The sequence below is a fragment of the Embiotoca jacksoni genome, unplaced genomic scaffold, assembly GCF_022577435.1.
Source record: "Embiotoca jacksoni isolate LCO1_2020_lvr unplaced genomic scaffold, fEmbJac1.0.p SCAF_8, whole genome shotgun sequence".
In the NCBI taxonomy this organism is placed as follows: Eukaryota; Metazoa; Chordata; class Actinopteri; family Embiotocidae; genus Embiotoca; species Embiotoca jacksoni.
The window spans coordinates 15,580,162-15,603,175 of NW_027185436.1; the positions used below are offsets into that span (position 1 = coordinate 15,580,162).

The window sequence follows — 23,014 nt, forward strand, 5'->3', positions numbered from 1 at the left end:
GAACATGTGTGGCTTGATTGAAGACTAAAAAAAACATATTGTCACTTGGTATGCCAGAAGAAAATGCAGCGTATTACCTCTCCAAGAGCTTCATAGCGTTTCTGGTTCCAGCGGTGGAGATCCTCTCTGGCATTGAACACAAAGGGTTCATCTGTTTTCATATGTCTGAGCTGGCCATCTGTGGGAGATAGATATAATGAAAAGAAAGAAAAAAAAACCCACATCTTTAATAATAACAAACACCTGTATACGTGTGCTTGTGTTTGATAATAAATTATTTTTTCCCCCCGCTTTTTTTTGACTACACATGACAAATTAAGCTTGATTCATTTTTATTTTGTTGCTTATTTTCATTTTCTCACAATTTTTTTGTCAACTGGTTTATTTGCTTCCTGACTCTCCCTCCCTCAGACCCCCCATCTGGCAGGTACAAGGCCTGTGGATGCAGCAGCATTCTTCCAGTCACGACTCCAACAGCCTTCTGGGTAGTCTGGCAGGCCAGAGCTGGACAGCTGGTATGGTAAAAATTCTCTTTCCCTCTCTGTCTCTTTACTCGTCTAAAAGCCTCTCCCCTTCCTCTTTAACTGTGGCAATCTCTCTCTCCCTTTCCTTCCTTGTTCACTCTGGCGACAAGCCACAGTTCTGCTGTCTCTCCCTTTTCAACCTGAAATCTCTGAGAGCAAAGACTAAAGGAGGTGTGGGAAAGGTTCTCAAAATGTTTTGTGTGTGTGTGTGTGTGTGTGTGTGTGTGTGTGTGTGTGTGTGTGTGTGTGTGTGTGTGTGTGTGTGTGTGTGTGTGTGTGTGTGTGCGTGCGTGTGTGCGTGTGTGAGCATGAAGAGAGAAAGGTGAGCTGGCACGCATTAGCCACGGCGACAACTGCTCCTTGTAATTCCTTTGAGAATGCTGTCTGGGCATCAGCCAATCACCCTAACCAGCACAGCTTACACACACCCAAACACACACACGCACACACAGATCTCCATCTCCAGCCAGGAGGACCAGGTGTGGGCATACAGTAAGTGTCACTCGGCTTAAGTAGGTGTGCTTGTTTAAATTGTTACAAGTGAGCCTCACTGCCATCTCACCACACAAGAATTGATGGAGAATAAACAAAAGGTCTTTGGGAACAATGCTTAAGTGATTTATCATAATTCAGGGAAACTAGAGGAGCTTTTAACACATTCAGGATTTATTTCATATAAAACAGTCATAAGATAGGAAAATGCTGTACAGAAATGCTACTACTTTTTTAAGCAATTACCCATGTGCAGCTGTGAAACCACTACCTTAGCAATGAGCCCATCGATCCTGGAGTTGACACTACAACACAATAAAACACTAAACAGTGTTAAATTTAATTTTGACCTTTATGACTGCAAAATGTGTAGGAGCTAAACCACAAAAAAGTACACATACTTAACCCAAATAGCCAGAGGGCTCTCATACTTTCTCAATTATTGCACAATGTGAGGAAACCCATCTAAGATATAAATAAATATCATATCTCTGCAAGATAAAAGACTGCATTTTTTTTCATTTCCCTCTAAATTGCCACCATTTTCACACCTCTATCAATGTGATAAATCTTACATTGCCGGCTCACTGTGTATTACAGCACTCGCTTTCATGGGTAGTTGTTAGACAACATGTAATCCTGAATAAAGGTTTGGTTTTATGTTGCAATAAAAAATATATATATATATATTTGTGCCTGAAAGGTTGAGCAGGAGACAAGTGAGAAGTTAGAAAACAGCAGTTTCCACAAAATGTACCTTGAAGAAAATCAATTATGCATTAATGGAGGGGTGATGATCTAAACACTACAGCCTAAGAGAGGGAAGACAGGAACTATATCGAAATCCTACAGTAGGAAACGTGTGTATGTGTGTGTATGTCTGTGCATGAGGAAGGGAGAGAAGAAAGGTGCAGTGTGTGTGTGTGTGTGTGTGTGTGTGTGTGTGTGTGTGTGTGTGTGTGTGTGTGTGTGTGTGTGTGTGTGTGTGTGTGCGAGTGTGTGTATGGGCTGGGGGGTGATCAGCTCCACCGGCTCCCCCAACACATCCTCTCAAAGGAATAACATTTTCTCAACTTTTCTCCTCTTTTTCTGTCATAATTAGCATTCTGTTCTCAATTTGGCCGCTTAATTAGGTGTACATAACCTTGGATTTCCAGTAATGGAAAACCGCAGGGCTAGCGAGATGAAGCCATCATCTTCAGTGATTAAGATACCTGCAAACTATTGTACACAGCCTCTTCTGTATTCACATCATTACATGGTGAAATTAACATTTTTGTTCCACCTGTCTCGGGCTAAGGTAGCCTGGGTGTAGCTAGAGAAATGCCTGTAAGCCAGAGCGACTGTGAGTTGTCATACTAGAGACATTGCCTGAGGGCCATGATGGCTTTAATAGAAATGCTAACCTTCAGAAACAGGCCTGAGTAGAAATTGACAACACATACATATTGGAGGGGGTGTGTATGCCTGTATGTCTGTGCGTGTGTGTGTGCGTGTGTGTGTGTGTGTGTGTGTGTGTGTGTGTGTGTGAGGAAACTGTGTTTCGGTTGAAGGTTTTGAGTGAGACAGGGGCAGAAATCAGAAATGAAGAAATACAGAGGAAGGGAGAGAAGAGGGATGAGGGGCGACAGGAGCATGAGGAAGAGAAGATGGAGAGCCTCTGAATGTGTTCCTGCCTCCATGGTAGACTGAGCTGGGACTTGAGGGTGGGGCAGGGTGGTTGGTAGGTGTTTCATGGCGGCGGGTGGGAAGCTAAGTCTCCATGTCTCTGTTCTTAGGCACAGCGAGGTTATGCAAATGCTCCGTCAGGCAGAGGGCAAGGCTGAGTAGGTTACTGACGGGCCGTAGAGTACACAACATGTCCCCCACTCAGCCAGCCAGACAGCCAGTAGAGACACTGACAGAGAACAGAGGGGGTAAGAAAGAGAGAGGAAGAGACTACAGGGGAATACAAAGAGCCAAAATCACCAGCACCACTACCTTTCCAACTCTTCCTCCTTCTCTCCACCTGGTTTGATTAAAGCAAGCCAAGAGAATCCTAAAGAGACTTTTATGTCATCTGGACCCACACCACACTGGGTTCAGCTCTCCATGCTGTCACTGTTGACTGACACACATGTACTATAGACTCCCAAAAGGTCCCAAGTGACAGCAGAGACAGTTTCATTTCATGAATTCAAAAACTAGGGCTGTACATGAATAAACAGTCTTCTAGTCGACCAATAGTCCTTAGTTCAAACCAATAGTCGACCAGTTATCGCACGTTTGTTAGATTAATTTAAATGTTTAAATATGTATTTTTTGGGGGGTATCAGAAAACTGTTTAATTTCCAAGGCTGACATAAAATGTAATAAATAATATTGTTAACATTGTGCTACATTACTGAGAAATACAAAACAATAGAAAAAAATATAATGAGAAGTAGTTCACAACCTGAGGGCTGGTTGGTACAAATATAGAAAGCACCGCATCATGCATAAAGTACAAAGAAGCTACAAGCTTTGCGAGTAAGTGCTCGAAGTTTTGTCACTTAATCAAAATTAGCGTTACACAAGGTTTTGTGGGCAGTGGTCCAGATGCGTCCCTGATTTCTCAGTGGACATGATCCATGTTAAAGCCTATGGCAATGATGCAATGAGCCTGGAGAGGTGTTTTGAGTGACATTCACATTTCGGAGGGACAGAACATCACTATCCAAAACCAAAATAGGTGCATCAGGTCAGCAGTGTAATCAAGTCGGTTTTCTTTGACATTCACATTCTCTGATCTTTCTGATCCACCCGCATATGTTTTAAGGGGAAATCACTAATTGGCGGATCTTATCGGGACTGTAACAAGAAGTTCCAGACAGACGCTGCTTCATTTTAAAGGGTCATCAGCCAGAATGAAACGTCTGCGATAGATGAGAGGTCACTCACACTAGCTCATGTTCCCTGCAGTTTATACCCAGACTTCACGAGGTTTGGGCCCCCAATACAGTGGCAAAATTTAAGTTTGTATTCACCTTAGCTAAGGTGTTTGTGAGGTAGTTTGTCAGCAGTGTCACTTAGACTTCATGGGGTTTGGTGAATATGTTAAAGTGGCAGATTTTGTGTGTAACTGGGCAAGGCAAGGAACTTTAACAGTACACTTATGCTTTAAAGACTAAATGTATGTACGTACATTCATTGAAGGCGTATTCAAACTCCTCCAGTGTTTTGGGGAAAGTAAAAGGAGGTTCATCTTTCTTCATCAGTTCATCTAAGTCAATTCTTGACAGCAAATCTGTGGAAAAAAAGAGGAAAATTAAGGGAGAGATCAACTTAGTGACAAGAGCAATGGCTGATATTCACCCAACAATGTAAGATTCAAATGTTCATTTCATAATCTCAATCACTCCAACCTCAGAATATGTTGCAGAATCACTTATATTTTACTTTATAAATTCCCATGTAATGAAGTTACAACAAATGCTTCATGTCAAAGTCCTCAGTGCTTGCCTAAAGTGGCATAACCGGAAGAAAAGAGTGAATTCACATCAAATAACAACAGAATCAAAAAAATGTCTGCGCATCCTTGCACTGAAGTAGAAAGGAAGAGGAATTGTGAAGAAAAAACAAAAATCACACAACTGCTGAGAGGGTGGGTGAATAAGTTTTGACTCAAGGATAAATGGAATAGTTTGTGTCCTTTGTCACATATTCCATATGCCAACGACTGTAAACATCCAAACATGAGGTGGTAAGTATAGTTTTCAGTTCAATAAACAAAAGTAAAAATGTTTCTTATTTAGTCAGATAGACTGCATACATTTTAAAGACATACATTCAGAGTGAGCTGATTGCACGTTGCTTCATAAAAATGTAGATTGGGGAAGTAGAACTCACTCATTTGTGTGTGTCAACGGTATAAGATAAGTGTGCAATGCTGGTGTGCTTGCCCAACTCAGATCAAGATAGGTGGAAAACTTGGGGTCTTTTCTCTGTTTTACAAGTAACCCACTAACTTTCTTTTTTCTTTACTAATTCACCTTTGAGTGCTGTGGTTTTCTCTCTGTCCTCTTGGCCAGCAACTTGGGCCATGGCGATCCACGATATGTACAGGGCTGGTATGGCAGCACAGAGATAAGAGAGCATGGGTGTTCCCCTCCCACAGATCACTGAGACGAATCCTGTCACACAGGAATTAAAAAGGGTAAATCTGGGAACTAGATATCGTCATTGCTGTGTTATGTCATATTTTAACATGCCTTTCTCGCTGCCAAGAGACTGAATCGCCTCTTAAGGCTATAATGGCAATTGCGTCAAAGCTTGCTGCACCTTTAAGGTGGCAGTAGGCCAAAACATTGAACTTTACTTTCGAGCCTGCTTCCTGTACAGGCTACAAGCTTCTAGCCTTGTGGAGAAAAAAAAATAAAAATAAAGCACTGTTGATTTACACTGCAATAACGCAAGACATAAACAGTTAAGTCGACTATTTAACAGTAATGCTCCACAACTTGTAACTGTTAGTATGGCAGCAGGCATATGCTTCCTACTTTGCACACGTGCAGCAACAGAGTTAACTGTGCAAACATAGCGAAATTACTCTGGCTTTAAACCCAGTAAAATAAATCAGTTTCACACTTTAAACTGCTCCGTCATTTTCTCCACAACAACCAACATCTGTTTAGTGTTTCGTACTCTTAAGAAGAACTCTCGGGACATGTGCAATGGCTGTACATTGAGACACTGCGAGCAGGTACAGTAGGATCTTCGTGTTTTCCTCAAACACTCATCTCAACCCAGCGACACAGAGAGGCTCGAAGGAGATCTGCTGTTTTCAGTAGATGCATGCTTTTTGTTCGACTCACGCACCATCAGTAAACGCGACTGTCCACTTGCTGCTGCTTCCTTGAAATTCCTAAAACAGGAAGGACTCTGAGCTGTGCAGCATGTAGTGCGTGAGGCTTCCGGGTTACCGGGGCAACGGACTGGAAGAGATATTTAAAGACACAGTAGCACGGCAGCTGCCGCCGCGTGTGCAGATGTTTTCTCGTGCGTGATTTTGTCAGTGTTGGAAATGTATATGCAGAAGTTAAACATGTATGCTGCTTTACACTAATTTACAACTGCATTTCAGATGGAAAAACTGTACTTTTTTTTTTAGTCTATTTAGTCCACTCCATTCACTCCATCTATCTATCTTGCACAAGTGATCATACTCTAACAATATAGACTGCTGTGCAAAGATTTTAGGCACCTCAACTCAAGTGGTGATGTTTGGAAAAAATAATGCCATAAACAATTTTTTATTTATCAGTTCACTTCATGCAAAGTGCACAAGGCAGAAAAACAACCTCAATCAAATCATTATTTGGTGTGACCTTCACACTGGTAAGCTTACACTTCGAGCACAGTTTTTCAAGGTACTTGGCAGGCATCTGGTTCCAAACATTTCTTATGTGTATTTACATTGTCTCAACTTGCTTCTGTTTCTTCAGATAATCTCAGACTGACTCAGTGGTGTGGAGATCAGAGCTGCGTGGGGACCATACCATCTGTTGCAGGACTCACTGAAGCTAGTTCTTTATGGCTTTGGCAGTATATGTTTGGAGTCGTTGACCTGATGCAGAATGACTCAGGGACCGATCAGATGAACTCTATGCTGGTATTGTGGGATGGATAAGAATCTAAACATCTAAAGAGCCTCAAACTTTTGCGCAGTACTATGTGTGATAAATATAACTACATTTTTGTAAAATAGGTGTTGCTTTTAGTTTATATGCTTTCACTAGTTTGCTGACCATATTTTTACTGAAGTAACATTTTTAATGCAGGATTTTTTTGCCTGGAATGTTGTATTTTTTAAATTGAACTTGATTTGTCTCTCTCAAACAGAAAAAACTGTTATTGTTTTGATATAATAATATAACGAATATAATAATAAAGGACAAGGTCTGGACAGAAGCAGCCCTTATAAAAGAATGACATGTTTTGTAAATCTCCAATTTACCCTAAGCATCAAATTCATGGTGTTGGAAACACCTTCTGTTTGATTCTCCACCTCTGGCACAAGGATATCATTGTCCTCCAAGTAGAAGCTGTTGTCGTGGAAGCATTTAAACTGCCCTTACAAAACTGACAGAGTGAGATTGTTAAGAGTGTGTTACAGCATATTCAAAGTGAAAGGAAGCTAGTTTGATTGAAACTAGACCTGCCAGACTGATACTGATACTGTGCCACAGGTGACTTACTAAAAACATTCTGCCTCATCCTGTTCACCTGAATCAGATGCCTACGGCTTTACTTTATGTCATTTGCTGTTTATATACAGCCTCCTTGGTAGACTTAAGATGTAAGTCCCACATCTGGAGGGTCTCTTGGAGTTGAAGTTGTTACTCTTAGGAGATAATTTATACTGTTTCCTAAAGCAGAGCCCTGGGGATGCTGCACGGGGACACCCTGATGCAGTCACACTACAGCATGTCGTCGGAAATATGATAATTTTTTTTAAAAAAAAGTCATACTATAGCATTAAAATGTATTAATGGGATTTTGGGGGATAAAGTTTGTGGTCGTTCAGACAGAAATCCAAGAAGATGTAAACATAACCTTTATTTTTTTTGTAATTGATTTTTATATTAGGTCTTTGTTTTGTATTGTTGTAGACCTTCGGTTTGGTATTATTATGACTGCATTTACAATGTAAACCAGAAACCGTGAAGCTTACCCTTGAAGGGGCTCGCTCTCCGTGAACTGTGTGGCTTACCCCTAGAGTGAATCACTCTCCGTGAACCGTGTGGCTTACCCCTAGAGTGAATCACTCTCCGTGAACTGTGTGGCTTACCCTTACATGGACTCACCCTCCATGACATGTGTGAATTACCTTGAGCGGGGCTCGAACCCGCGTCTATGACGAGGACGTTTCCTCCACGGAAGTGGCGTTCATAGACCACTGTACTATCTTCAGTGCTGAGGAATGATGGCGGATTAAATGTTTCACGCCGTTCACTCAGAGCTTTCTAGTGACTCAGCCAACACTCTGGTTAAGTCAACAGGTAAAAGATTCTACTTCACCAAGGTTGCTATTAATGGTTCAAATTCCACCTTGGCCTGTTGATGGTGATTCAACTTTTAGTGAAGTTGAAACGTATGGAGAAATTAAAAACGTTTTGCATACACTACACATTACAGGAAGATATTTAATATCACCGCATTTTGGTCACATTTGAATGAATATTTGTGGACGGTGGAGTTATGAGTTGCAATGAATCAAAGGATCCAGGATAAGTGGTGGTGCAGTGGTTAGCACTGTTGCCTCTCATAAGGAAAGTTAGGGTTTAAGCCCCCCCTTTGTCATGACTTTTTTTTTTTAAATCCTGATTTTCATAATTGGCCCAACGGTCTAGGACAAGTTTTGTTACAGCGCCACCATTAGGTCAAGTAGTGTCTGAGTAGTGGGAGCAATTTGCAACCTACATGCCAAATTTGGTGAGTTTTCACCCAATGGATTTTTCTGCCCGATCACTTTTAGCGGAGAAAAGAAGAAGAAGAATCGGAACACAAACAAGGGGGTTCGTCGCAGCTACGCTGCTTGGACCCCTAAAAAGAGCAGAGCATTAAAACCAACACATTGTTCACGGCAGTTTAAGATTTTTATTTAATTTAACTTGACAACCCAAAGATGAGGGACTGGGACTTGCCATTGGACACCAGAGTGCTTCATCTGTAAGATGGTCTTCCTGTCATGCTACCATGTTGCTCTCTAAATGCCATCAGTGGATGAACATGCAAACAAAACCAACATGTTTCTGCTGTGAGCATTTCCTATGGACAATACATTATACTGAGAATAATCAATTCTGTATAGACATGTTATCATTAAGTCTGGGATTCAACAGATTTGATAATACCCCCAAAATATGCATAATAGAATATTAATTATTTTTGTAATGCTTTGTTATGAATTGTCAGCTTTACTGACAGATGTCTTCTCAGTCTGTCACCTGTGTACAATGGAAATAAAATGGATATGTGAGTAGGTCTTTACTCTGAGAGGTAGGGAGAGGGAAAAAAGGAGATGAAAGCTTTTGTTTGTTGTTTTCTTCCCAGAAAACAGTTATCATAAAAGACCAGTTTGGCTCAGCAAATACCTATTTTTTTGCAATACCAAACTAAAACAGTTTTATTGTCACATTAAATACAGTACATTTAGAAAAGACTAATGGTGTTTTGTTGCTGTTTAGCCTTTCTTCAGTGACAAAAGCAGAATTCAGTTGCTGAACGTTTTGCTGTCTTTTGTTTTCTTTAAGAGGTTTGGCGATCATAATCTTGCTACATTTGCATTGAAAATCTAGTTAAGGAAAGAAACATCTCTCTGGAGCAGGAAATGTTTTCCTACTTTCTCAAAGGAATTGCTATGTGCACTAGCCTTTATGAGCTGAAATTGTATTCTTCTTGATGAAAAGAGCACCATTAGAGTAGTTAAATCCTCATTTGAACATGAGGTATAATAGGGAAAACATGTGATGAATGCATTCAAAAACATAGAACTCATTTTATAGTCATACACCATCTTAAATTATTGACTGCAAAAAGATCACATGCTGATCACATGTCAGAAGAAGAATATTCATTGGGAAGTAGGAACAAGCTTTCATTTTCATGTTTAATTCTAAAACATTCCATCTCATGAATAACAAAATATGGACACATTTGGAAAAATATACTGAGCAATCATGTTACACATAAAATAAGTGTTTTCTCAGTTTGCACAAAATATTGACTGTTATTTCATAGTGGGGCAGATTTTTGGGACACACTGTAATCAAAACATACATCATCTTCCTTCCCAACCAGAGTATTTGATGTTTTCTTTCAGGAACCAGGAGAAAGTATGCTGACACCAATGTCTTTACACTCACTGTCTCAAAAAAAACTTCAACTGCCTACAATGATCACACAGTCCCATCTTGTCCCAGGCAAACAAATCCAGGCTCTCCATTTCCCAGAACTGATTTCTGCAGATGTGCTCCAAAAAGATGAAATGCATCTGATGCAGCATTGGAAAGCACAGAGAGTTTGTCTGAGGTGTGTGCATAAAGAGGGAGGCACCATCTCTCACACTCTTTCTGTTTCTTGTCCTCTCTCTCATGTTCTTATGCACACAGATATGCAAATTTGCAGCATAAAGTACATGTACAAACCCAATCATACCAACAAAATGTGCAAAATACACACCCACACATACACAAATGCTACTACCTTGAGAGCAAGTGCATATTACAAGCAAACATTTACAACATTATAAAAACTCCAACTGCGTGGCCTGTTATTGGGCATCACTTTTATCAGATGGTTGTGTTTCCCCCTGGGTCTGCTCTGCCGGTGTCTCATCAGTTTCAGGAGGGTCCTGTTGTTCCTGATTGCAGCAGCAAACAAAAAAGGCTGTCTGGAGTTCTTCCACCATTGCTTTCTCTCCATCTTCCAGCTCTGCACCTTCCTGCATCTCCCACCTGGAAAGAATCGAGACACACGACATCAGATTTGTCACTCAGGGTTAAATGAAAACACACTAAGCAGAACCCTACTGAATGCATCTTGTCCAAATGTTGATGGATGAGGATTGTTGCAACAGAAAATCAGTACACCAACAAAATGATGGTTAGGTGTGTTTGTGTCTCAGTATCACTCTTCTGTTTAAATCTTGTACTGAGGGAAGAAAGGATGTCGCTTCCTGCAATTCGGCTTGATTCTGAGTCAGACAGGTCTGTCCAAAATACACAAACTACAGACCGCCAAGGCTTCACAAGCCACACTTTAAGTTCTCACACAGGAGTCTTCTTCTCTTTCTTTTTTCATGCTGTGTGGGTCAGTATCATGGCAATCTCTGCTGCTGTGTCAGACATACAGTTTTGCAATCACACGAACGTAAACACTGCAGGTCACACACACACAGAATGGGCACTCAAGAGATGCTCTAGGAAACAGTAAAAGAGGAAAGGGAAATTAAAGAGAACAGATGTTTGTCTCTCTTTAAAATGTAATCTTCCCGTTTCTGTCAACCTGATTTTTACTGTTGTTAAGTCATGTTATAACAACTGTGGAACCATCACTGTTTGGGTGACTAATTTTTATGGAGGAAATTGCGCCACGTCATGTTGCTTCTCTATCTTCTTTAACCCGCCTCTTCAGTATGTCTTCCCATCACATTTTCTAAATCTTCAAGCTACAAAGTGGATGGAGTGCTTCAATATGAAGACATCAAGGGTAGTCACGTTGTAATTCACTCTCAGTATTTCAATTGGATCCCTTGACGAGTGACTGTGGTCAATCAAATCCATATGGAGAGTTGGCTGAAGGCTGTCTTTGAGCCGCTGCATCACACTCCCTCCAAAGAAGAATTATATCTGTCTGACTGCAAATGATTGCATTTTCATTGCAATCTGTGTGTCTCCTTTTATCCTGCCCCCCCCTCCCCTCCAATTTCTCACTGTATCGTCAAACATGTACCATATAGTTGCGCTTTGTGCATGTGTGTGAGGCATGTATGCGTGTAAGGAGGAAGAGGGGGTAAAACGCTGAGTATATCATGAATGTGTTTCATGCATACTAAGGAGCAGGCCTCTCAATGCACTTTGATGAAGTTTCAGCCTCTGTCATTGCGTGTTTCTCGACAAATCAGACATCCTCTTTCTCCATTTTCCAACCACTGTGAGTGCAGTAATTACCTTCTGTAAGAGAATGATCTGTTTATGTAAATATGCTTTGACAGAAAGGCTTCCTTTCATGTGATGGCATTCTCCCTCCACATACATCTTTGGCCACTAGTTTCTCTGTTTTACAGGGTAATTTTTGTGTCAGTCTCTCTCTTTACATCCCTCACTGTGTGAGTGGACTGTCTCTCAAAAAAGATAGAGAACAAAGGGAAAAGTCAAAGTAGATGACTACCACGGGTCGGCAAGTTATCATTGTATTATTTTTTCAGCTACATAAAATCAAAATCTGTTTCAGCAAATAACCCTTAAGAGATACAAATACTCACACCAACAAAACAATACAAATGTCACAGTGTGCAAAACAAGAACAGGAAGAGAGCAAGGGAGAATGGAGAGCTGGAGGAATGGCAGCCAATAAAGGAGAGAGCGTGAGAGGAAGGAAGACAGGAAGGTACGCTAAAGGTTTTTCAATGTTTAATTTTCAAATAGGATTAAGCAGAATGACATTTAGCTGAAGGTTACAGGCTCAGCATTGTCTTAGCTGATATTGATATGCAGGAGGCGCCCTGCTTGTCACTGGGACAAACACTGTTGATGAATGAGAAGCCTTTCCCCAGGAAGGTGTTAAGTGCAAATTTGAAATGAGACAGAGGTAGAGAGAGACAGAAAAAAAGGGAGCACACACAGAGAGAGATTGAATTACCACGATAGTTGCCATGTAAACTGTCACTAGATAATGTTGCCAAAAGTGTAAATTGTTCCGTAAAGTATAGGTTGCGTATTCGTTGAGCCTGGTTGATCTCGTGCTGAAAATGAGCTAATAAATACACAAGGTGCTTCGTTGTGTGTATCTAATTCCAACAACCACAACACAACAATGCTTCTTAGAAATGCATAAGTAGGCTAAAGTTGACAGTAACTTCCCTGTATCCTCATTTCGGCAAGTTTTCCCCCGAAATTTACATCTTAATAAGGGGAGTCTTACCCTTTAATTCTTATGGGCTCTGCTCATTTCTCATGCATTAATACTGGAGCTGCTGACTTGGCTCTTCTTCTGAATACAGAATAGGACACACATATTAAGACTCATATATTTACAGGATTGATGCCACGGGAGATTGTCTCAGAGTGAGATGAAAAGGCTGGCTCAGATATATTTCAATGTGAACATCAATGTAAGCTGTCCTAATCATGGGATGATGCAGGCACAAAGCAGAAAGCATCCATCCCGATTTTCAGCTGATAATCAGTAGTGATGTTCAACAAATTAAGAGCATAAGCCTTGCTCGGAGATCATCAGGCAGTCAGCTTCCTTACTAAATCTTACTCAAAACACAATACAGATTCAACTTTGATGGTTGACTTTGGCAAGCATCTCTCTCCTAGAGACAGAAATATAACAAAAAGGAGATGCAAACTCTGGCAGGGGAGGAAAAAAATACATCGCCAAGAAGTGTTAAACAGAAGAAAAAAAAGCAAGAAAAATGATAAGCAGCCAAATAAAACAGGCAGAGGTACAAGTATAGTCTCTGTGAAAGAAAGTGAGTGAGCAAAAAGACAGAGCGCCTGAAGGACCACGAGAGACAGTGGCCAGTGGTTTCTTCTGCAGCTGTCAGCGGGCTGAGTGGTTTCTCTCAGTGCTGGGTGTTTGTGCTGCACTGGGTGCCCTGCCTGCGCTGCCACTGGGACCTCTGTTTGTTTAAAAGGCTCGCTTGTCAAACAGAGAGCGCCACCGACAGCCAGACACTCAGCTAAATGACTCTGACAGCAGCCCTAATCAGAGGCTTTGCACATTGCCACAGGGCCTGGAGGATCCATCATAACCCAAGCCTAAATATTTAAAGTGCTAAACTTTCCAAAGGTCAGGCCTTTCCATGCACGCCAGGGCGACATGTGTCAGAGAAGTGGGAAGAGAGGCGCTGAAGAAGAGAGAGGCATGGCGAGAGAAAAAGGCTATGGTTAAATGTCCTCTATCATTTTGACTCTTGTGAGATCCACTTTAAGTTGTAGACCTTTGGAGTCATGGTACTTGCATTGAGCAGGCATCATTTTGCCTTCTGGTCACATGCCTCAAATATCTAATTTGGGGTTAGAATCTGGAACGAGTGTGAAAGTTGAATTTGACAAGATTTGTATGTAAAAATAAAACCTCTTTAGCAATTCACATCAGGGGCTGTGGGGCTGCAACTGACAGGAGTGTCTCAGACACTGTGTCTCCAAAAAAAAAAAATCCCAAATGAGGATGGTTGACAACTTCGGTGAGAAACTGAAATGTAGCTATGAGACAGCAGCGAGTAAGCAGTCTGCCCAGTGGAAACTGGACTTACCAAAGATTGGTAAACCTTTTCAACAACTGCTACTTGACCAGAATAGGTTTTCAAAATTCAAGCAGATATCAGAGTTCAGAGTTTAAGGCTAGGTGTTTAAAGGTGATGGCTAAAGGTGGATGACTGTAGAGAGGTTGGTGGAAGGATGTGCATATAAGGATGTGCACAGCATGTCTTCTTTAGACCTGAAACCATATAAAGTCCATACCATCTCATTTTATTCTATTGCCTCCCCCCCCCCCCCAGTCTTGTAGTTCTACAGACAGCACTGCAGTGTACACTCGTGACAGGGAAATACATATTATGGGAAAAATCATTCCACACGAGAACACGGAGGACTATGAAGAGGTGGCAGAAAGTTTTTGAAAGTTGGTTTCATGACACAATATTAATCTTAACTGAATCCGATTATTTGTTCAGCAAGCAAAGTCACAATTCGTGACAAATTTGTCAAAGTTTTATCTTAATCTACAGTGATCCTTGTGTTAAGTTAAAAAAAACAAAAACGAAAACTTGCAGTCACTCATGCAGAGTAAAAGGACACAAACAACTTTATATGACAAAATTAGAAGTTATATTAAAAAAAAAAAAAAAAAAAAAGCAACAAAGATACATTAGTTGTTGGTAATGGATGTTGTACATTAGAATCTAGTTCAGCTGGGGTAAATGACAAGTTCACAATACAGGGCAGGGGGGTCATTTGTTTGACTCGATTTCCACCGAGAAGCAAACATCCAATTCAATTTAGATATGTGCCTGTGCTGGGCCATAAGCCGGAGGGAGATTGTAACTGACAGCCATTGGACAGCTGGCTGGATTTGAATATTGACGAGACAGAGACTTGACAGAAGGGATTATGCTCTACCTTCTGACTTACTAGCCGCTACAATGATCCATTCTATTGTCAGATCAACTCAGCGTCAGATCTACAGTATGTCCGTGTGGCGCGGTGATGCCACTCAGTATTAGACCCTACCTGAGATCCATCTCAATACAAATGGATGTCCACTAAAAAGCTACAAGACGCTCACGAAAGCAGCAAGGACAAAAATATGCAAATCTATTTCAAAGTAAACATGAGATGTTAGCGTTTACTCTTCATCTGCTGTGTTCAAGGCAGACCAAAATATACTGTACATGCAGTGTTGTATTTGTAAGAATGACTAAATTAACTCTCCAACGTTTAACCTTAAACCTTATACAACTTAAAGCTAGCTCTATTGATTTTCTTAGAGAACTTTCTATTCTTGTAATGACATTTTGATTTCATACTTGGAAACTGAAAGTCTGGATGTATCACATTTGAATGAATTTCCACTGTTGTACGCTGCAGCAACACATTTTCCAAATGTTTAAATGCAAATTTAAGTGCGTTGATGCGTTCTGTTTGTATGAGCATGTGGGTAAAAAAGCAAAGTCTTGACCATATCAAACCAGTCTCATTTCCCAACCAGAGCACACCCTCCCATCTCGAAGGCTGCCGAGAGCAGGCGAGTCATAGAACGCCTGATCAAAGGGCCTCGGACAGATCTGTGACAGCCCTTTGAACGGACATTCATAGTTACACGAGTTGACACGCTTTTTCTTGCTTCAGCACACACACACACACACACACACACACACACACACACACACACACACACACACACACACACGAGCATTTAAAAGGGACACAAAACTTCAAACGCACCATGGTGTACAACTCCAATTCCAAGCAATGATAAGCCCAGCATATCAGAGGGCACAAAGGGCCTTTTCCTAAATCACCACATAAAGAGTCCAAATATAGAAGGTGGAGGGAAAGTGGTGGAGAGGGATGACTGGAGATTTCATGTTTTGATATCTCAACGAAGAGTTTGGCAAAATCAGAGTTAATGGTGCATAAAGCTCAATGACTAATGCTGCTGATTTACAATTTATGGGTAAGACACATACAATTCTATAGGCGTAACAAACGGACGTGAATTCATGTCATGCATGCAAAGTACGGGACAACACAATATGACTCACACTTAAAGGAATAGTTCAGTGAGTTTATACATGAAACCTGGCAAAAAGAGTCCCACACAAATCCCGCTCACAACTTTCCATTTTCACACTTAAACAAATGAGACATAACGTGATAAGCAATGAGTTTTAGTGGTGTTGTAGGCAGATGTTGGTACGTTTGCAGTTGCACAGAGCCAGCTAGCAAGGGTAGCTATGTCCTCCTGTTTTCATCTTTGTGCTAAGCTGAGCTAGTTGTTTACTGGATCCAGTTTCACACGAAATGAACAGATGTGAGAGTGGTATCAGTACTTCCCCAAATCAGTCAGAGTATTAAAAACATGATCTTGTGGGGTGTTGTTTGATTTTAAATATGAATGTGTCCATTATTGAAAAATGACATTTCATTATTTTTGTTTGGTGCTGGTGGTGATTATGGTGGCATTAGAGGCATCTAGATCTTCTACAGTACCCATGTCTAGAAATTACCAATAATATTTGTATTGCAAAATAACTCTCAGGGTTGGGGTTGTATATGCATTATTGTGTGTGTTTTGTGGGCCAGTTGTGAGTTCGTGCAATACACCATTTTATTATTTGAAGGAATGAGACCAAACATCACGTGGTCACATATTTCAAATCCCTCTGCATGGCTGTTCCTAGCTCCTAACTATTCTCTCCAGTCATCCAGGGGAAAGTTTGTGTAAATTTGCAGTGGCTTAATTACTGAATAATTTAGACCATGCTCCAAATTAATGTAGACATTTCCATATTAATGTGTTTGCCCACCGATTCCACATTTATTTGTACTGTGGACAGGAGGGTAGCAATTATCACAGCATATCATAGCAGTTGTTCTGGTATTTCAGACATCATTAGGCTGCTTGTCCACCACGGTGTGACTGTGAGTGCCAGTCAATAGGACACAGTTTTGGTACATTCCTCAAATAGGCTCACTCGGCTTCTGTGGGTTAGATCTATTAGGCCCTGCTCCAGGAGAGAAAGGGTGACGGGCCTTGTTTGTGTTCAACGTGGAGAGGTCAAATTTAGAATCGTTGCTCCTGGTGAAAGTATTATTTTATGCAGTAAAAATAAGGGCAGCGGCAAATAACCAAACACCTGTCAGGTCTACACGACTGTCTGCTGGTCAGTGCAGCCAGTAGCTGACTGCTTCACACAGACACTGAGTTCTGCATGTTCCTGGAGGTTGACAGCTCTTTGCTCCTCTTACCTTCCATTCTGACCCCCCTTTCCTCCCACCTTACCTCTCCTTTCGTTTCTTCCTCCTCAGTCCCCCAACTGTTTGGCTCTTGTTAGGAGCTTGGCTGAGCATGCTGGCACCTTTCACTGAAACAGCATCCCAGAGGAAACCGTGACACTGAGAGATGCGAGCATGTGTATGTGCTTATGCACGCGTGTGACCTCTTTTACTTGAGCTACAGTAAATCATTACAGCAAGACTCTTCGTTAAGAAAGCCAACCACCTTGGCACATTTCAGCTGTGTCCTATCTGTCTGACATTGCTTCTCAAACTCCTACCACACAGGGCACAACAATTATTTCCAACAGAAAAGTGATCCCAAATAAATCTCAACCTTTATATTCTATCTGATCACAATTCATGTGCATACTGCATTTCACTAGGAGTAAAACTGCTGCATGTGCATACAGTATATGAGCATGAAAGCCTACTCTTATCCACCCCATACGCCTCATGACCACCCTCCTTGTCCTTCCATCCCATTCCTCTTGCATGTTACATTCTGTAACAAGGGGAAGCCAAGTTAACGGGGCAGTCAGTCATCCGACCTGGCAAACAGGCAGGTACCTGGTTAACAGCATCAATGTGTCTGTGGGTTTCTGGGTTCAAAAATCTCAGCAGAGCCAATCTGTCTTCCCCATGAGCCAAGGGGACAGTTGGATAGGGGGGGGACAGAGATCAATGGAAATGTGAAGAAAAGTAGCAGGAAGATGGAAGAAAAAAGAGAAGGAAGGACGGGCTCATATGATGTACAACGATAAAAACTCAATAAAACATACACAAATAAATGTGGACATACTTAATGTAACTAAGACATAAGCTAAAAGAAGACACCGCATTCAACATATACCCTTAAAAGTCTTTCACAAAATTCTTCAAATGTTATGGAAGTTGATTTCTGCATCACATGGAAGCTCCTGAATCTTTACGGTTTGACTTTGTCCTCGCTCTTTCCATGACTACTGCTTTTATAATAGTTTCAGTTTATTCAGGGCAGTGCCTCCACTCGCCCCCTCATCAATTCATCATTTATTTTACGAATGTCACTGTGATTTGTTTCTGTCTAATTAGATAGTGTTTCGGTGTAACCTGCCACCTTCGTCCCGTCTCAGTCCACCAGTTGCCTACAAAGAAGCACCTTGTCCCCCAGTCTCCGCCTTCACTTGCAGTCTATCACGGCCCAAGCTCACTTGCTGTCATCATCAGCCTTCCGCTGCAGTCCATTTGATCTCTCAAATCTCCAGTCTGGTGATCTCTGCCACCAGATGATCTGCACTCCCCCGGCTTCCTTCGGAGAATAACTATTAAAGCCTCCCATAACACACAATCTGCCTCAGTGTCTGTATTTGGGTCTACTCCTTTAAACCTTGTCACCAAATGCATAAAATATAACCCATGAATTAATGAACAAAGATGATCGTCAGTAGGTTTAGATTTCACCCTCCTCATACACACAAGCACAAACACTGAGAACAAGCATTCACGCACACAATCTCCCCACTGAACAGAGGGGGGGAAAAAAGTTATCTGTTGTCATTTCACCTCAGTGTGCTACCAGGAGATATTCTATTACTTATTCAATACTTTCTCTTTGTCATTTGTGCATATATGAACTGTAAAATCTACTAAGGAGCGTTGAGGGTTGAGAAACTGCAGCTTGCTCTCAGACAAAGGCCTCGCTCTCAGTCACTGATCTGGCAAAACTTCTGTTCAAACCCAGCTATATATGATTTCCATAGCCACCATGAATAAATTGCACATTCCAGCACATTCTACTTTTTGAGGATTATGTGGTGGTTGAGTTGGGTAAGTTGCTGGTATGGTCGATTTAATGGGGAAAGATTGAGTCGAGGAAATGTTGGAAGAAAATGGAAGCCAGAGAAGAAAAATCAACTTCCTCCTCAAGGCTAATAAAGAAACTACAACATCAGTACATCAAATCAAAGGTTACCTTTTCACAGGTTCACTGTCAGACTGATGACAGTTTGATTTATGCACAGAGTAGTAAAATATATTTTGGTATTCTTGCATCAAACATTGAACCGTGTAAAATATTTGTAGGGAGACCCAAGGTAAAGTATCTTTAGCGCTACAGTTACTGCAGTACAGGAGAAAGAAAATCCTCACCGAGGGTACACAGTAAATTTGCCCACGTAAATAAATAAAAAAATTGGACTAACATTTGGTCCCAGTCTAAATAGAGTAAAATCTACTCTTGCCTCAGAGTTAATAATTCAGAGTAATTTTTTACTCTATTCAGTGTTTATATTTAACTCTACATGATGATAATGAAAACAACTCTACTGCTATTTCACTCAATTTATATTTTACTCTGTTTAGAGTAGAATTTCACTGTATAGAACTGAATTTCACTCCATATAGAACTGAATTTCAATTCTATGCAATTGGATTTAGCTCTATATGGAATTGAATTCCACTCGATATATACTTATATTATGATTAATACACGTGAGAACGTACTCTGGAAGGTTATCTTTAAACCCAACAAGTTAAATAAATCACATATCAGTATTTAACAAAGCACACTTTATTATTTTGAAAAAAATAAAATAAATGTGCAATACATCAAAACAGATATTTTACAGAAAACATTTTAAGAAAATAAAATTGGACCGCTGTAAAATGAAAAATAAAATTTGGGCCTCCTCACTCCTGAATACTACATCATAGGAAACAGTATGGCACAATAAAGAAAATTGCGTCATCTCACCTGTATGATATTTGTATATCAAATGCTTTGTAACAGAAAAGCTCTTTGACATCCCTGTCCTATCAATTTTATAATTTTTTTGTGAACACTAATATCAACTGTGGCAGTAATCACTAATGTCGCCATGTTAACTACATGTTCACTGTAATATAGGGGTACAGACGGCAGTTAGCTTATAGCCAGGCTCGTTATGGAGTCTGAGCCCTTTAGCAGTAGTAATTATGGCAGAGACAAACAGAGCGCAGACTTACAGTAACAGAAATGTAATGAGTTGTCGTCATCTTGAACAATGTCTACTTCACCTGCTTGTCTCTGACTCTGCTGTCTCTATCTCGCCACATTATATAACAGACCAATCAGTTTCTGCTGCTGTTGAATTCTACCCGCATTTCGCGGGTGGCCCGTATCAATGTCAAACATCAAGTGCATTTCTCAAGAGTACAATTCACAGTGAAATATGCCTGTTGCACCAACAAACTGCAGCAAAAAAAACAACAACAGTTGTCTGCACAGCTCTTTTCAGAGTAAAATAAACGCGTTACACCAACTAACTGCAGCAAAAAACGATCCCTCTACACAGAATAAAACACACGGGCACCTTGGCTGGCCACTGATGATTACTAATACTGCTTTGTTGAGACTTTAATAAAGGTGTGTCAACAATCCACCTGGCATTAATATTGTCCATAAACCACCAAAAGTTGTGCGAATTCATGTTAATTTGCTAGAAGGTAACGTTTGACTGTGACTAGGTGAAAAAGTTAGAAGCTAATGTTAGTTTCTGGCAATGCGAACAATCAGAAACTACGTTTGTATCTGACAATGCAAATAGTGAAGTAAGTTAGCTGGAATGTTGCTAAAAAAAACTTTTACCTTACACACATGAAGTTAACCAAAAATAAATACCTTACCTGACATCTTATTACAAATGCCATCTTCTGTTTCTCACTTCAGCTCCTCCGTCCCATAAACTGTCAGCTCATCCCAGCTTAGCGAGAGATGTCATGGCGGCCGAAATTAAACTTAAGGAACCACAACGGTGGTCACGCTGTTTTACTCCAATAGATTTTCTTCTGAATATTTGCTCCCACTCTACTGGCTACTGGTAGTAATTAAGCTCCAAAATGATTAAATATGACTCCTTTAGAGAAAAATAATAGTAGCTCTGGAAAAATGCAGTTTTTCTTGTGTAGCAAAGTAGCGTGCACCATCACATGTAACACTGCCGACCTAAACCACCATTTACATTTGAAAAGCTTGCTTTTAATGTGAGTAAATACAACACATGGGCTTTAAAGTGTGGAGAAATTAGTGTCACTAACAGACACCAGTTGGTGTGAAAATGCTTACTGAAGGCCACACTGTAAATACAGCAGTATCCAGGCTCCATTCATAATGACATTATTAGCAATGGGCTCCTGTGGTTTTGTTGGGCCTGCAATGAACTGATTAGTTACTGCAGACATTGATCTTACCTTTCTATGTTTTTTGTGTGCGTGCGTGTGTGTGTGTGCATTTGTGCGCATGTATTAGCCTTTGTGTGCTCTTTTATTGTCTATCAGATCAGGGCCTTGTTCTCTTACCATTTCAAACAGTTCATTTTCTACCATGCTAATGGCAGTTTTAGGGGGTTAAGGAGATAAATAAATCCTCACTGTCAACTCATTTAAAATCAAATGCCACTTAATTATAGCTGTATGTGTTTTCAAACACTTTGCATAATTTATTGTTCTGCTCCATCCTAATCTCCAGATTCTTATCACATGTGCTCTATTTTACCCCCTCTGTCCTTATAATAAAATTATAATGCTTCCTCTCTCAGTTTTTCTCTCTCTTTCTTGCCGCCAACAGCAGTGTGAAAGAGATAAGGAAAGCGATGAAAAGACATTTTTAAGTTGTGCCTCACCTTGTAGGGATTTGATGCTGTAAAGGTCTATTGTCAGCTCAGGAGAGCATACATACACACTCTCACACTCTTACGCACAGCCCTCTGGCAGTGTTGCATTTCTTACAAACAAAATACAAACATTGTCAAATTCTATGAAAAGTGCACGGTAACATCATCATCCATGATCTGGTTGTAGGCACACGTATCACAAAAAAAAAACTAAGAATAAAAGCATGACATGCCGATTCGATTTTTTTTTTTACCCTTATCCATATGATGTCAAGAGTTTTCTCCTGTTTTGCATTCGTACTGTACAAGTCTGTTCTTTCATGCCTTCATAGCAACAATGTACCATAAAGAACTATGAACATTAGTGGCATTAATGCTCTAGCACAACATAGGAATGAAGGTCATAAAGGGAAGTGAAGGTCAGTAACATGCGACTTTACTGGCTGAGGTTACCAACACCAAAATCACACCAGTCATGTAGTGTCCTTTAAGGAAACTTTTTTTGAAAAGGTAACGCTGCTGACAATTTGGTGCGATTTTCTTGTCGGAGTAAGACAATAAAGGTAGTTGATCAAAGGCATTAAGATCCATGCAAAATATCACTACACTGACAACAGCAGATGTCATTTTGACTACGAATCTAATTTACATTATTTACCTAATACAGTAAATGTGTTGGAATTATGGTCATCAATAAAGTGACAAAGGACAATATATGAGACAGGCAAACGAATGTGGACTTTACATCTACTGAAATGCAAGAGTGTACGACGTACAAAGTTAGGAATAGGGAGAGACTATACATCTCAGTATAGATTTATACATTTGCATGTTCTACAGTATCACTTTGCATTCAGGCAGCATATTGTATAAATGCAGCTGCTGAAGGGGGAAGTGCAGTAATTGTCCAGCAGCACACTGGATCAGAAGACAGATGTAATCTTATAATCAGTGGATTTTGATTCAGGAGCATTTTTTTTTTATCATTCAACTAAATTCAGTAAGTAAAGTGGTAAATAAGCAAACAGAGGCAACTTTTGAAAAATGGTATCAAAATCTTTCAGGAACCACTGATTTTGAAAGTACAAGCTGTTATGGATTCAAAAGCAGCAACTCT

At 40.5% G+C, this 23,014-nt stretch overlaps 2 protein-coding genes and 1 long non-coding RNA gene across 7 annotated transcripts in view; 1 reads left to right on the plus strand and 2 right to left on the minus strand.

The window, feature by feature from the left end:
- The window catches only part of arb2a (ARB2 cotranscriptional regulator A), a 146,886-nt gene extending 140,997 nt beyond the window's left edge, over positions 1-5,889 (minus strand). Inside the window, exons 1-4 of one of the 3 annotated variants that reach the window (XM_069178250.1) lie at positions 5,853-5,889; positions 5,027-5,167; positions 4,180-4,281; positions 78-178 (exon numbers count right to left, since the gene is read on the minus strand). In XM_069178250.1, coding sequence (XP_069034351.1) covers positions 78-178; positions 4,180-4,281; positions 5,027-5,132 — 309 coding nt within the window. In that variant the 5' untranslated portion in view covers positions 5,133-5,167; positions 5,853-5,889. The other 2 variants (XM_069178249.1, XM_069178251.1) reach the window with 2 other exon arrangements.
- The window catches only part of LOC138215832 (uncharacterized), a 31,473-nt gene extending 24,342 nt beyond the window's left edge, over positions 1-7,131 (plus strand). The window contains exons 2-3 of the long non-coding RNA XR_011179764.1: positions 412-515; positions 6,479-7,131. This is a non-coding gene — a long non-coding RNA (uncharacterized lncRNA). The remainder of the gene's footprint in view (positions 1-411; positions 516-6,478) is intronic.
- A 1,488-nt stretch (positions 7,132-8,619) lies between these two features.
- The window catches only part of kiaa0825 (KIAA0825 ortholog), a 115,801-nt gene continuing 101,406 nt past the window's right edge, over positions 8,620-23,014 (minus strand). For all 3 annotated transcript variants that reach the window (XM_069178255.1, XM_069178254.1, XM_069178253.1), the window contains exon 23: positions 8,620-10,492. In XM_069178255.1, the coding sequence (XP_069034356.1) occupies positions 10,309-10,492 (184 nt within the window). In that variant the 3' untranslated portion in view covers positions 8,620-10,308. The remainder of the gene's footprint in view (positions 10,493-23,014) is intronic.